General features: G+C 33.1%; 1 protein-coding gene across 3 annotated transcripts in view; it reads right to left on the bottom strand.

Moving 5' to 3' along the window:
• Window positions 1–1573: 1573 nt before the first annotated feature.
• The window catches only part of MTF2 (metal response element binding transcription factor 2), a 58410-nt gene continuing 42964 nt past the window's right edge, over window positions 1574–17019 (bottom strand). For all 3 annotated transcript variants that reach the window (XM_074335147.1, XM_019752783.2, XM_019752792.2), the window contains 6 exons: window positions 11046–11113; window positions 9403–9573; window positions 6006–6111; window positions 5839–5891; window positions 5618–5722; window positions 1574–3998 (listed from right to left, as the gene is read on the bottom strand). In XM_074335147.1, the coding sequence (XP_074191248.1) occupies window positions 3641–3998; window positions 5618–5722; window positions 5839–5891; window positions 6006–6111; window positions 9403–9573; window positions 11046–11113 (861 nt within the window). In that variant the 3' untranslated portion in view covers window positions 1574–3640. The remainder of the gene's footprint in view (window positions 3999–5617; window positions 5723–5838; window positions 5892–6005; window positions 6112–9402; window positions 9574–11045; window positions 11114–17019) is intronic.

Here is a 17019-nt window from a genome sequence, read left to right as displayed (position 1 = left end):
TTTGAAGACTGTTCATTTGTTTGCTTGCTTAAATCCAGTGGAAATTTTCCTTGAATGAGCTATCACATTCCTTGAATATGCTGCAAAAGTGAGGCGTCATTACTAAGTATCCAGCTTCAATACTCATCTCCAATAAAAAGAAAATGAAAGGGGAGCAAGCAAAAAGGGATTTTGTTGGAAGTGAGGGGAGGGGAGAAAAAAAAGAGTGAACTGATTAAATTTGCAGTCTTATTCTAATTTTTAATATAAAGATAGCTAATATTTTGAACTAGCTATTTCTCCAAGACATTTTGAGATTACAACTTAAAAATTACAAATATTGTACTTGCTCCCATTTACTTTTTATTCAGTGAGCTGGTTTGCTTTCACAGCTTATCCCATCTCCAAATTTATATCAGTCAGACATCTGGTTTCTTAACTGCTATTAATTAGAAAAGAATCCACGATCAGATGAAATTCTCACTTTACATTTAACTGTCAAGTTTTTGTTTTCCTGAGGAAAGGACATGACAGATCAACTGCCATAGAAGAAACTAAAGGAGGCTTTTGGGAATATATATTCATAGAGATACTCAAATATAATTAAAGAGGAAAACTTCTCCATACAAACCCAACATTTTGAAAAATATTTTCCCAAAGTTGCACAGGCATCTTCCTTTGCCATCACATCCTCATTCAAACAACTCGAGAAGCACATTATAAGAAAGTCTGCTGTAACAACGCAAGTCAGATCATGTTCCAATCAAAACTTAATAGTACTAGTAGAAACTCAATTAAGTAGACCAAAAATTAGAATCAGTACTACCCACAACACTGAAAATAGAAATCTTCTGAATATACACGCAACAGAAACCAAACATGCATTGTTGGACATATTCTGAAAAATAAAAGGGGAGAGAGATGTACCTCAAGTCACATATCCATGAACATTCACTTCTGTTAAACATTTGGTAATAAAATATATCTAGCAAGACCTAACTTCATCACTCCTACATTAGAATTTACAGAGTAACTCTGATAGCTCATGTTCTGATCTTGTTTGATCACCTAAGAGCCTAAGAATCTGTATCATTTATTATCAGGGTATTTATAAAAATGTGTTTGAAATAAAAATGGAATTGAAATGAATACGTATATTATTTTTACATCTTTTCTTTCTGTAGCCTAGGGGCAAAGCTTTTTAGGCAAAAAATAGAAAATCCTTTTATGTGAATAGTGACACCTTCTATGTAAGGTTACCTTCTATGTAACGGTAGTAAAAAGCAAACTGTTGAAAAGTCTGATTTTTTTTAAGTTCAGGGACAGGGCAGAGAGGGAGGTATATACTGTCTTTCAAGTATAAAGTGTACAAGGTGGATAAACATTAATTTTTTTAAAGGATCATTTAAGATAAACATGCAATAATTATTCATATTATTTGGGGGACAATAGGAAAATGGAAGCAAAATTTTATAAATGATTCAAGTGAACATATTTACAATGGAACTGGAAAATCCTTAGTTCCCTGGCTAAATAAAAGTAGTCATCTACTGAACCAGTGTGTATTTTCAAGCAAATACAGAAGCAAAACTCATTAGCTCTTTAAAAAATACACACATTTAATGTTGGTCTGTTTTAATTCTAAGTAAAGCAATTCCAAAAATACAAACTGAACATCAGAGCCAAGTGAACCACCATGATAAAATAAAACAGACATTCACAATAATTACGTCTAAAGACAGTTCAGCTTAATAAATCATCTTCCAAATATGCCAAAGAAAGAGTTACTAAAAATACTGCTGGTGTTCAGTTAGAATTAAAGGACTTTGGGGAAAATGAAATAATATGATACAGGTGGAGTGAGTAAGGTTACACGGGATTTACATTTTCCATTACCCCTAGATATAAACAAACATTCAAAATCAACACAAACTCTGTGTGTTATTCAAAATATTGCAGCTGCAGGAAAGGCAACTTTAAATTAATAGCTAGGGGAAAATCAAGTTTTGGTGGAGGTAAACAGAAGTGACAGTTTTTAATTTGCACTTTTGTAAAGCTCATTTATACCTGGCCAACCAGGAACCAGACGCAGGACAACGAAGTTCTCTGCTTCTTTTGGCTATAATGTGACAAGAAAAGGTCATCTTTTGAAGATGTTTAAAGAAATAAAGCAACTTTCTTTATAAACAGTCAAATAATCAATCAATGGAATAAATAAGTACTAACCCACATTTTTAGCGCTCTGTAATCACTACACTTTACATATTTTTCATTTTGGCAGCAAATTCCCAATTTTTAGGCTAAAATCCACCAATCACTTTTAAGAATAAAATGAATGCCACCAAAATAAGAATATTCTTCTGTTTACTCTTTGGCTAAAAAAGAAAACAAACAAAACAAAACAAAAAGAAACAGAAGACAACTCTAACACTGGTGATAAAAGAAATTGGTTTTTTTTACATGTAAAATAAAGTTATCAATTTAAATCTTGGTACATTTTATAAAAACAAGAGGTAATGTTGTAATAAAACAGCAGTAGCCTTGGCAGGCAACATACTGCTTGTTAACCCTGTGCAATAAAATACTTTGTTCATACTACACTTATTCAACATGACTAACAGTTACTACAGACATTTCAGGAATCTTCACAGGACTCCTATAGACTTACTGTTAAAACTGAGAGACATTTACAATCATAATGTGCCATGAAAACTTAAAAACGTTACTTCTAGTAGGAGATAATGTTCATATTGTTGAATTTGTTTTAGGTACTGAACAGCTGAGTTACAAGGACTGAAAGAGAAAAGCATTCTAAAAGCCCATGAACACTGTTGTTCACACCCTTCTTCAGAACACACTAACCTTGTCTGACACATTTCTCTTCATACATAGCAAGCAACAGCACCCAATAAAAGCCTGAGAAGAAATGCTGCTGTGTAAATACTGCAACTATTCCTGAAAAAAGAATTATGGGATATATACTCCAAAGCTGCCCATTCCCATAATTTGTATTGCATAGGTCACATAATCACACACATATATATACACCTGTGTGTATATATATGCACATGCAAAGAATATATTAAGACGACAATGAAGTCTAGTCACAGAGCAATTTACAGGCTCAATATATTTTTTACACTTTGCTTGAAAGAAAATTTCAATATTTTACAGTCTTTTAGTAGGCATTATATACACTGCACTTTATGAAATCTAAAAGGTACTGAAATAAAGTTTTTCCAACATTTTGGTAACAAAACAGACAATGTTTCTTCAAATACTTGTGCTATATATCTACATGATCTGTTTGCTCTGATAACCACTAATCACAAAAACTGACTCAATGGAATAATTAGAAAAATTGTCTAACACCATGCATGGGTTTAAATCATTTTTAATATCCTACCCTAGAAACACTCTACAAATCTTAAGATTTAAAAAATTAAGTCTCTTATTTTTAAAAGATATCTTTTTATGACAATATCCATAACATTGACAGGTACATGTTAAGGCTAGTATCATCTTCTTTTGTGAATTTTTTTTGACTTCTTTTTTTTTTTTTTTTTTTTTAAGAAAGATAGTAAAAGCCAGACTCCTTTAGGGCTTTGAATGGTACCTACAGAAAATGAGAGTGCAGTGAACATAATGTTCAGTCCTACAGTCAGGATGCAGTTGCTCCTTCCCATTCCACAAGATACTGCACCTTTCCATCAAGTGTCACCCGACGAGCCAACACTCGGTATTTTTCACCACATGCTATTCTACCTGCAGCACCAAAATAACTGGTAATGGAGTTTTTCAGATGATTGAGTTGTAACTCCTGATCTGCTAAGTTATTCAGAATCTCTGTGTTGAGTTCATCGAATTGGTAATCCTCTTTGCCTTCATCATCTTTTACAATTTCTGAGTTCTGAGTCTGGAGTGCTCTTCTTGGAAGACGACCCCTTCTCCTCCGTAAATGTGGTATTGCAGCAGGCCAAGATCTTCCTGTACGGGTTCTTTTTCTGGAGTCAGATAAACTATGGAACAAAAAAAGGCCAAAATTATCTACTAAGCTTGTAAAGTGTCCTCTGCCCACACAATATGTTCTCTGATTTTTTTCTTACTGCACAATCATATTCTGTTATAAGTATATACCCTGGCGGACATAAAAATTAGCCAAACCAAAACAATATATGCTATATAAATGGATTATCACTCGTCGCCTTCGTTAGATTCCATCACCTTCTTGGGGCTGACCTTTGAAGAGCTTTTTCTTCCTCAACTATGTTCTATTAAGCTTAGAAGAATCAAGAGGAAATTTTTGAATTACAAGGCCAATGAGGTAAATTCTTACCAAGAGACCCTATTCATAAGTCAGGTTTTATCGACAGTCTTATCATTAAAAAGAAAACAAGTCATTCATTCATTCAGTGCAGCAAATATTTAATTAGCACCTACTAATACAAACACTGTTCCATGTGCTTAAACAGATGGTAGAACTAGAATAAAGGGTCTCTTATTACCAGTTCTAGGCCTACTGGAGTAATGTTATGAACTGGACTAAGTGGGCATAAACTAGAAGTCAGGGTACCCTGGGTCTAGCTCTATGTGATAGTGGCCAAATTCAAATCTCTCATCTTCTGTCTTCTCGAAGTGAAAAGATTAAGTGAAGGGGTTGAATTAGATAATCTTTGAGGTCCTTTTCAGCTCAGAAATTCAATGATTTTACACTCTTATAATAAGGGGAGAATATAACATAAGAGCCAAATTCAAAGACTTCACAATCACACTGCCCCAGTTAACATTCCAACTCTATTGTACTTGCTAAACATGTTATTTTGGACTTGTTGCTTAAAACTTTCTAAGTCTCAATTTCCTTATCTGCAAAATGGAAATAACAGGGCTTACACTCAGAAGATTGCTTTAAAAATTAAATAGGACAATGTATGTTAAAAGCTTAAGATAATGCTTGGTAAGAGGCCAAAATAATATACTTTACATTATTATTCAAGATCCATTTAAAAATGAGTTACATTTTAAGCCTTCAAACACTTAGAATTTTATATAATTTACAAGAGCAGTTTTTTAATTGTGAACAAAAATTAAACAAAGGGAAGTACAAAACTTGGAAGCTAATAACTCTTGACCCAGAGTAAACGAAACTTTTCATAACTGATAAATCATACTCTAGGAAAAAGTTGTCCTTCTGAAGACTTAGGCTAAATAAAATATTAGAGAAGTGTGCTATTAATAAAAATCCTGAGTTTAAAAATCCTTCTACTAACACAAGGATTCATGTTACTGATTCAGACTTACAAAAAATAAATCAAGTCTTCCTAAAGCAAGGCACACCTGTATATTAAAAGCATAAAAAGGTCTCATAGAAAAGAGCACAGCCTATTAACACTACTATACCTCTTCTCTGTGCACTTAGCAATCTTCCTAACACATTCGAAAATTTTAATGTCTTGCTCTGAAAAGCAAAATTATTCAAATGAATATGAGCAACCTAAGAAATCCATATATGGATTGCGTCTCAAAAGGTGAAAAACATACTTGTATCACTTTCAATTGCTAAAAATTTCATTAATCATCACTTCACAAAGAAAAAGAGTCTACAGGAAAATTAATAAAGAATAAGAACATAAATATCTACCCATAATGCCTGGCAATGTTAGACGAGGTAGTTTCTTTTGCACTGGAAGCACCCGTGAGATCCACATCTGAGGTATTGGATGAATGTGCGGTTCCCTCAGTTCTCCTGAGACAAAAGAATTAAAATGGTATAACGACTATATTACATAACAATAGAAATACTAATCCCACCCCACCCCCAAAAGAAAATTCCTAGCATAGGAGAAAAGAACTTTCTATTACCCTATAGAACAAGGTAAATCCAAGGTAGGATTCTCTGAAATTGATTCTTTATCCTGGAAAATAAAAAATACATACTTAAAGCATGGTTCTAAAGTAAGCTGAAAAGATTTCTCAGTAATTTCAAGCATCCTACCTCTCTGAGAATATACACCAACATATTCTCTTACCAAAGATGGCTCAGCAGTTTTCTGAATCATTTTTCTTGTATATGGGCCAGGTGGACGACCTACAGATTTTTTCTTTCCTTTTTTTTCTATGCCATTGCTGACTTCCCTGAAACATAAAACCATTATGTATTTAATCTCTGCATAAAGAAAACAACAAAAAAAAAGGACAATATACACTACTATATATCTACTTATATAATAATTAGGTTATATTTATATTTTATATTAACAGTAACATAAAATGAAAATTAACTGTAAGCTGAATCTGTAAGTTTAGCCAAGTACATAAATACATTCTAATGTAAATATTTGACTTGAGATGTTTACAAATGCAAGTTTAAGAAAAAAGTTTTCTTTAATACACTTGTAAAAAATAAACGCCACCTAAAAATTAAAAAACAAACAAACAAACAAAAAACAACTACTATTTCGATGGAAGAGTTCAAAACACCTCAAAAGTTCAATTATTTAGTTTAGGTTGGGTACCTGAAAGATGTTTCACGGATTTACTACTAAAAATGATTAGGAATTTAGTAGTTAACTTCATAGAGCCAGGAAGTATCTGTGTAAAAGTACAAGTAACTATACATAGAGGTTGCTTTTAGGCATATATATCTAAATAATATTTATACGTGTATATAAATATTAATTATTGAATGATGCTAATCAGAAAGAGAATGAAGCCCAGGGTGTCAGAGTGTAACGGAGCAAGGAATCCTTCATATCGGGCAGTAAGTCATTCCAAGAGCTAAATTAGAAAGCTCTAAAAAACCGTTTTTGAGACATAAAGGCAAATATCAAGCAATAGCATGAAAAAAGCAATAATCAAGGACATCTCTAGTTAATAGAAGGGAAGAAAAGGACAAATAACATATAGAACATCTGTTTCATTTATTCAACAAACATCTATTATATAAAGGGGATATTCAATAACAAAAATACAAAGATGGTCCCTGTGCTCAGGGGTTCACAATACAGTTAGGTGACTACTGTGTATACAAGCAAGCTAATAAAACGGGTTAAGTACTACAAGAAAGTTATCCAGGAAAATTCAGTTAAAAACAAGGAAAAGGAACAATACAACATAACAGGCTGGAAAGAGGTGAATGGAGAAAATTAGGAAAGACTACCCCTCCAGACACTAAACTAAGGGTGAGGAATGAAGGTGGAAAGACAGGAAAAGCGAAAGTAGGAGAGCTAGAGAAACAAAGCATAACCAGAACTATAATCAAAAGTCTCAAGGGTATAAGATGGATGGGGCAATACATTTTCTTTTTTGAAAAATGATCCAACATAAAATTTATAAAGGACCCCTGGAATAAAGAAAGTACTCTCAAATTAAAAAGACCTATTCATATATAGGGCCCAGAAAGAACTAAGAGTGCCTATAGAGAAAGTTGAACCATTATCTGGTGGCAACAAATAAAAACCTGGAAGCTACCACACATGGAGTGTCCCATCAAAATCATGATAGGAATGAGAAAGAAAATTTGAGCAAGTCTTTTTTCTAATTCATCATATGAGCAATTGCTAGCAAAGTATTAATAATAATATCTGAAAGTGAAAGGAATATTCTTTCCTTCAGGAAAAGAAACCTTGAAGTAATGTCTATTTTATTACAAACTCAAATGAATATGAAGCACTGTCAACCCTCTGTAATTACATTTTCTTACTCTCCAAGATGACTACCTCATACCTTTTATTTGCTCCTTAAATTTCCCCCTCTGCACAACTCTCTCAGCTATCTTTGCCTCGTTACTTCTTTGAGAAAATAGAAGCTATCATGCAAAAACTTTAGTCATTTTCCAAATGTCAAATCTACAATTGGACCAGCCTCTGTACCCATTTTCTCCTTTTCACCTCACTTCAACAGAAGGGTGAGTCCTCCTATCAAAGGCCACGCCCACATTTAGGCTCTAAATCCCTCCCCTTTTGGCTTCTCAAATACTTTACAATATCTTCAATTACCTCCCCTATCTCCTATACCAATCTCTTCAGTACTGGATTATTCCTATTAGCACACAAAAACAGGTTCCAATTATATTCCATCTACTAAAAAACCATCACTTGATTACTCCTGTCCCTTCTTCAGCTTCTATTACATTTGTCTACTTCCCTTCACAGTAAAACTAGAGTTGAGAACACATACTCTTTCCACTTTCTCCCTCCTCATTCAGAATTCTTAAAGATTATTTCCTTTTCTATTATTATTATTATATTCTCATTATCATCACTATTTTGAATCTCCCTATGGCGTTCATTTGTAGTAAAAGCCCAGTTTTGACATGTAAATTGGGCAGATTCAATCACACTTCAATCTGATCTCTCTCCCCAACCCCCAACCCAGAAATCTGGGTATTATTTAATTTCATTCCTTCCATTCTTTCATAAATTCAATTAATTAGCAAAGCCAATAAATTCTGCCTCAATAGAAATTTTGAATTTACTTTCTCTCCATTTGGCTGCTACCACCTACCAATGCACAAGCAACCATGATCTATCTCTTATCTAGACAACGTCAAGACTCTTAATTTTCTCTTGTTCTGTTCTTTTCTCTATATCTATCCATTCTCCAAAGAGCATCCCAAGAGGTACTTTTAAAGAATAATCCAACCTGTTTACATCTTTAAATAGTTCCCCATTATTCTCAGAAAACAACTCAAAGTCCTTATGACACCTACAAGACTCTGTATGATCAAGCCCCACCCAATCTTTCCAACATCCAGATGCTACTCTGGAGCCCTCATTCATACCTCACAAACCTTCTGGGTATTCCTGAAACATGCCTCACAGCCTCACACTTGTTATTTCTGCTACCTGCAGTATTCTTCCCTTTGTTCTTCAAATTGTTAGGTCATTCTCATTCTTTAAGTTTTAGCTTAAACTGGCCTTCCTTAAGCCTCCATCTTAAAGTAGGTCCCTTCATCTCTCTCCATCCCAGTACTGTCGAAATCTCTATGCTATTTTCTAAATGGCATTAGCATGATCTATAATTATTTTATTTGTTTATCACCTTTCTTCTCCACTCTACTAGTGTAAACCTCATCAGACAAGAAAGAAAGTCTGTCTTGTTTGTTATTATATACCCAGCACTTAGCTTGATAAAGGAATGAATGAATGAATGAATGAGAAATGAACAAACAAATGAACAGGCCAGTACTTAAGCTGTTTGCTAACCAAATCAATAGGGCTTATTCCTGGAAAGCCTAAGATCTAAAATAAATAAACATCTAGCATTTAATTCCTTGTAACTTGTCTAAGCAAAAAATTATAAACAGTAAAACAAATTAGGGTAACTGCCACTTACACTTTCAAATATACTAATGAAACTAAATAACACACATTTTTAATTACAAATAAACTGAAGAGAAAAACTAAGCCACAGATCAACTTTTACCTTGAATCAGATATAGGTTTGGATGCCTTTCTGCCTTTAATTTTAAATTCATGGGATGTTCCTTCAGGTTCTTTCTCTGCTTTGAAAGCCACATTTGGTGGCACAGGAGGAACACGAATTCGCAACCCAAACAAATGCTTCTTCTTCTTTATTTCTTTCCCAGACATAAACCTAAATTTTTAAAAAAATTAACTAAAAATTTAAAAACTGAACACATATACATAGCAGACCCTAACTCATAACTTTCAAATATAAAGCCTTTATACATGAAAGTCCACCCAATACTACAAAACCTCACTTTCCCCTTGCTTTCCTTGATTGTTATGTGCCCCAGAATCATTACAAAGACAATATGATGGGTCGATAGGGAGGGGGGATAAGATCAGAGGGAAGGGAAAAAGAGCACTTCTTTTTCAAATATGACATCTAACTTTAAAAGAAAGAAGAGTATGTAGTGGTATCGTTTTAGTCCCGATGTTTTTCCATATTTTAGTGTCATCTGTTAAAAACATCTCAAAAAAGGTGTAGAAAAAAACTTCCATTTCAGAGTGTGTCTGTGAGAAACCATGGTCAGAAAGTAATAGGTAATAATAGCATTGCTAAAGAAAGTAGGAGACCAATCCTAGAGGCCCAGAAAATAAAAGAAGTACCTACTGTGTCAAATCTGAAATTGGAGCAGAGAAGTGTGACTCATTGTGGGCTTGGGTATCTGAAAAATTGTTCCTTAACCCTTTCCCCAAGTTTTTAGAGTCCTTATTCCAAAACACCCCAATCTATCTTAGTTCTGCCTGCCTAGCCACAAGAAGCACTACCAAATGCTTGGACTGTTCTTCCACTTTTACATAGGATTGAAAAGGGGGAGCCCTCCATTTCTACCATAACAGGAACAGATGTATTTCTGGCACCCTAAACTGGATTACAGAATTCATTGTCCCGTGAAGTATTTTTACCAATACAGTATCTGGTCAGGTACTTTATGGCTTTTTGAGCTGGCCTAAAAATCTAGCCACTAACAACACTTTTTTAATGAGGAAATGCTGCCAAGTTCAAAAATAGAAACTTGTCACCAACAAAATTTTATAATGTAAGTCAATAGTTGGTTGGAGCCAGCATAATACATTTAAAAAAATTATTTCTATTGCATTTTGAAAGTATTTTTAAGAAATATACATATGCTGGTTTAAAAAAAAAGACATATACAAGAAAATATCAAACATCACTTAATTATCAAAAACTTAAAGACCACTAATATACTACTTTTCTATAACCGATGGCAATAACAAATCTTAAAATCATAAAAGATCTCAAACATTTTAAAACCCATATTCTCTACAATATATCCACCTATCTTCTGCATATTCCCACCAGCTAACAAGATTTTATTTCACTTTCAGTAGCTTGCATTATAAAAACAAATCATTTCTGACTAGCATTTGCAAATGACCAGGCCAAATTCCCACTCCTATAGGATTGCTCTGAGAATCAATGCTCTACTCTGAATGAAAGAGAACAGAACATTAGAAAGTTTAAAATTGTTATGTACTAGTTCTAAACACAAATCCCACAATTCTTAAACAATGTCATTATTCCTTATACTTAATAAATGTCTCCCTCATTGGGACACATAAAATAAATCAACTTACATGGTCTTGTAATCATTTAATGCCTCCAGAACATGCTCATATCTTTCAGATTTTGGTGTGTCTGCCAGCTGTGAAGTATCAAGAAACAATTTAACGCACTGTAATTTCATCAATTAGTTATATATAGGGGCTAGATAGAGGCAATATGATGCAGAAGAAAAGTGTACTGACTGATAGTCAGAAGTCTAAATTCTAATTCCAGGTCCTCACTGACTAGCTGTGTGATCTAAGGTCATTTAATCTCTCAAGGCTTTAAAAAGGTGAATATAAATCCTGCACTGTAAACTGTAAGATACCACAAAATAGGATTTGATTAGTTATCATTAAATTTATTTTAATTCTATAACCTGGGGAAGTAACATATTTGAGTTACTTTAATATCAACCATAAAAGCTTCTAATAGATATGAATAGGGAGTATAAAAAGTAGTGAGAAACATACAATTTTATTTCCCAATACTTCTAATATTAGCACAAACCAATAATCTCTGTAATTTTAAAAACTACCGTGAAATTTAGGGATTTTATTTTTTAACAATTATAGACTTTAGCCAAACCCAAAATCTAAAATGGCTCAGTAATTTTTTATCATCACAAACCATTTTAAAATTTAAATATTAAATTCTAGAAAATATTCTATTTTGTTACAAAAGGGCTTCCTTCAGAATCATTTCTGCCTCTTCCTCAAAATTTAAAGACTGGGCCGCAATGGCAAAAAAAAATTCTAAATTATAAAAGGACCACCCTCTATTAAAGTCACAAAAACTAAAAAACTTAAAAAAAAAACTTTCAAAAAAAAAAAATCACAACTCACTTTCAAAAAAAAAAAATCACAACTCACTTTCAAAATTACTACCAATTATGTTCTTTACCAGTTAAAACTCCCAAACCTCAGAACTGCTTCAAGCAAAAAAGAGCAAACAAATCTGCTAAATATAATGTTGGAGGTAGAAGAAACTTACACAATCATCTACTCCAACTCTTCATTTTACAAATTAGTTAACAAAGATTAAGTGAACTGCTCAAATTCATATAGCTGGTTAGTGAGAGCTAGAACTTAAACCCAAGTGACAATAAGTCCATTCATTCACCATTCATTGAGAGACAATTCTGTGCCAATGTGTTGGGTGCTCAAAGAAAATTATAATTAAAAAATAGGACAACTTCGTGCTCATTCCTCCATACCACTTTCTCCTAATATAATTTAAGTGTCCAAAGAATTTCTATTAAAGGAAAAGTAAAAGAATCAGACTTTAAAGCTTGAAAGAGACTCTAGATGACTATTTAATTCAAGCTTCCATCAATACACTGCAATCCCTTTTATAGTACTGACATTCATTCAACCTTGACTTAACTATTACCATTGATGAGAAAGCTGTTGAAGCACCTACTGAGGAAGCCCATTCCATAGGTGGACGAAACCTTCCTTCCTGGAACTCTTCTATTCCCTCTTTTATAAGATAGTTCTTCAAATATTTGACAGCAGCTATGTCTAAGTATAAGATTAGGTTAAAGTTTTTAGCAGCAACATCACATAATTATTTCATATGAAGCTTTGGCTAACTAATTCCATCCTCTTCCTCATCAACCCCCTCCCCACCCCAACTCTAAACTCTGATCAGATGAACTTCTATCAAATCAAGTATCCCCTATCATACCTGCTTCTTCTGTACTGTTTGTATATTTAAGCCTAAAAGCAGAGCTTTATAACTGTTGTTAATCTGATATTGTTTTCAGCTCAGTGTTCAAGATGATCTTTTCTCTTGATTCTGTCATCTTTCTTGAACTGAGGATAGAGACAAAGACAGAACCCTGTGGCTCTCCATTAGAGTCTCCCTCAAGAATATTTAAAGCCATTGACAGCTTTTGCTACTATCATTCAATTAGTTACAAATCCATTTAATTTTTACTTTAACCAGGTCACATTCAGCATCTTATATGAAATTGAGTTACACTATGTCTACACCATGCCCATAGCAGTTGACATACCAGTGTCGCTAACCGTAACGAAAAAGAGTCCGGGTTATTTAACATGATTTATTCTAATAAATCAATGTTTTTTTCATACTGCTTTTTAAATCTTCACAAACCATGTATTTGAAAAATCTGCTCTACAATTTTGCTGACAATCAACAACAAAAATGACTTTCTAATTTCTCAAATCCACTCCTTTCTACTTGAAAATCACAAGGAACTCTCTTCTTTCTGTTAGCTACTTATTCTCTATGGTTTCTCAGAAATTTTATCTGTAAGTACGTTCCTTCAGCACTCCAGGACTATTTTGCATAGAGTTGTACATTTCAACTCACATACAGGATCCTATTCGGTAGTTTAGAAACTAAGAGTGCAAATACTATAGTGTAAATCAATAAACTGTAATAGAAGAACATTATTTTCTAGCTCTTCCATCTTACCAGAAGTTTTATAACACGTACGAGGTGTGATCAAAAACTACGGTGAATGTACAAATTTAAAAAAAATATTACAGTAAAACACACATTGCCATCAATCTCCCTCAAAATACTCCACTTCGAACACACTTATCCCATCATTCTTGCCACTTTCTGAAACAGTTCTGGAAGTCCTCTTTCGTGAATGTCTTTAGTTGCACTGTCATGGTTGCCTCAATGTCCTGAATCATTTTGACTTTGGGGAAGAGCCAGAAGTCACACAGTGCCAGGTCCGGTGAATAAGGTGGATGAGGACACACCGTAATGTCTTTATTTGACAGAAATTGCCATATACCAGACAAATGTGTGACATGGAGCATTGTCATGATGGAGGACGATTATGGTACACTTTAATACACACCTTCTCTCAACCATAGTTCACACCAAATTGACTGCACCGAACGAAACAAAACTTGTCATACACTGTTACTAAGGTCTGACACACCGTTTCCCGTATTGAAGATCCTGCCTTCCCATTGGATGACACTCGGCAGCAGCATTCACCATATTTTTTTATCACAACAGAAAGGCTCCGTGTCACACATCACTGGTACGACAATTTCTGTCAAATAAAAACATACGGTGTGTCCTCCTCCACCTCATTCACCGGATCTGACACCATGCGACTTCTGGCCCTTCCCCAAAATCAAAATGACCATGACAAGAAAACATTTTGAATCCATTCAGGACATTGAGGCAGCCATGACAGCGCAGCTAAAGACACTCATAAAAGAGGACTTCCAAAACTGCTTCAGAAAGTGGCAAGAACGATGGGATAAGTGTGTTTGAAGAGAGGGGGAGTATTTTGAGGGATTAATGACAATGTGTCTTTCACTGTAATAATTTTTTTGTTTGTTTAAACATTCACTGTATTGTTTGATCACACCTCGTATATTCAACAGAATAATCATTTTTGTTCCTCCTTCTACAGACACCAATCTCACACTATACATTTACTGTCAGGGTTGTATACTTCTATATAGAATAAACGCTATTATGTATAGTTACAACTCTTCCCCCTTCAATAAAATACACCTATCAATTACACGTGTTGAATTCTATGCCACATAAGCCTAAGCAGGCCAAACAGCTTAAGTAATTTATTTGCCAATCTAATACTGTATGCTAATATATAACACTCAAAACCCCAAGTATTTTTGTTAATCATGCTTCTTACAATTTTCACTTAAAAATACTATACCACCTCTATCATACTAAGTTTTCTCTAGCCAAAACATCATTTCTGCCACAGTATTTCATTTGAGTTTTATCTATACTTTTCTCCCTACATCTCTCAAAAATGAAACAGCACTCACATTGTTAATACCACAGTTAACAGAAAAGTGGGTTGTCCTTACAGAATTAGGGTTTCAAATCACATTAGAAATCAAAGACAAATGATAACAGGCAGATTCCAGAAAGTATTACTTTCTCTCTTTAACTCCCAAAAGCAACCTGGTAAACAGTGATACCTCAATTCTAAGTAAAAAATCTTAAGCAACCATTATTTGGGGACACAAATATATATATATATATATATATATATATATATATACACACACACACTATCTCAAAGAAAACATTTCAAAACATAGTTTCTCAAATAGCTATATTCACATATGATACGCATTAAGTCACTAATTCTCAAACGTAAAAAACAAATCACATAAGGAAACATATCAAGCTGTATGTTCTAATACGGTCTAAAAGTTTCAGCTTCTTTTCACAGCAATCCTGAAAATAATTAACTAAGAAAAACATATGATACATAAATGTTAAATTTGCCTTTCAGTATCATAGGATATACTCTCCAAAAGAAGTTTAACGTTTTTAAACTTCTTTTTGTTATTAAGGTCACAGTATATCCTTTATAGCAGTCAAGAGACAAAAAGCATAATACACTAAACAAATAATACTATGGATTCAATATAAGATTGCTCCAAGTAACTAGAAATGTAAATAATTATTTACTTGGCTTCCCAAACGACAGAGAAATACCATTTGACTTCAATCACAGTCGTCATATGTAAATGAAATTCCACTCACAAATAGTAAATATGAATAAGTGCCCCCTGTGACTAGGTGTCCATTATATTCCTAAACAAAATGTCATAAAAATCTCAACTTCTCAAATCATCACAAAATTTTTTTTCTTTTAACTAGACAGGGTAAGGGAGGAAACTCCACTTTTTGAGAGAGCAAAATCACAACTATTTTTCTTTATTGTTTCATTTTTGAGGAGGAACTTCTAGAGCAGGTGTCTGTCATATAATCTATAGTACATATGAGAACTGATGTTCAAAATGACTCTCGAGTACTCCTAGGTACTCAATTAACCAATAATATACTTAACGTACAATATTTCCCATGTTTTGGAAGTAATTAACGCTAATTTTTAAAATTTTGAACACAAATGGACATTTTTGTTAATCTAAATTTGGATTAGTAACAGAATTCAATTTGCAACTCAATTTCACTTAACCAAAAATTTATTATTTTAATAATCTAGAAAAATCCATTATTTGTATTCTTTGTTTCTATTACCACAAACATTTATAAATAAATTAGACAAAAGTCACTGAATAAACATTCCCAACTGGCATAAATTTTATGGTCTGTATTATATAAAGATGTAGAAACTTAACAAAGAATTAAAACTTGAACTTCCATCTGTAAATAACTAGGCTAAGTACACATGAATAATCTAAGAAGCATGAATATTTTCTTTTTCTTAATGCAGAGAAAGAGCAATGAGAAATGATTTGAAAGTCATTTGTTCTGATAATTTGATGGTTCAAAAAAGGGGGAACACTCCTCAGAAAAGTAAAATTTCTCTGTTGTAAAGTTTTATTAGATTGTAATCATGCTTATCTGAATTTTTAAACAAAAAGAGAAACATTTTTCCATATTGGCAAAGAATAAAAAAATTGAAATTTCTTATTTTTAAGACATTGTCTCATAAACTACAGAAAATGAAAACATGTATCTATTGCTGAAATAAATTTCTTCTGATACGTATCAGGTCAACTGGAACCGAGATACCCGAAATTCATAAACTGAACTCATTTCTTTAATAAAACAAACTACTTGTGATTTTTATTGTTTCCTATAACTAAAATCTAAGAATTACTTATATTTTAATTCAGAATGATAGCATTTGAAATAAATACAATAACTTGAGTTTTTATGTGTATGTCCACTGTCTACATGAAGTAACTACTGCAGAATTTAATCATGTAAAACATAAAATGTACTAACAGGAATACAAATGTATCTGCATAACATGCTGAAAGAATCATGGCTAGAAATAAAACATTTTAAATGAATATATTAGAGCATCACATATTAAGTTGACTATAAAGAACACTACAGTTACTAGTGTCCTACACTTACTTTTTTCTTTTATTATTAATCAGTTTATTAAAATTGATCAAATTTGCAAGTCATTCATTTTCACTCAAACTTCATCCTGAAAAAGTACCATTTAACAGAAAACTTAACAAGTGTGTTATATTCCAACTTCTA

This window comes from Rhinolophus sinicus, linkage group LG06 (genome assembly GCF_036562045.2).
Source record: "Rhinolophus sinicus isolate RSC01 linkage group LG06, ASM3656204v1, whole genome shotgun sequence".
NCBI lineage: Eukaryota > Metazoa > Chordata > Mammalia > Chiroptera > Rhinolophidae > Rhinolophus > Rhinolophus sinicus.
Note: the sequence above shows the minus strand (reverse complement) of the source record. Positions and strands in the feature narration are given on the sequence as shown.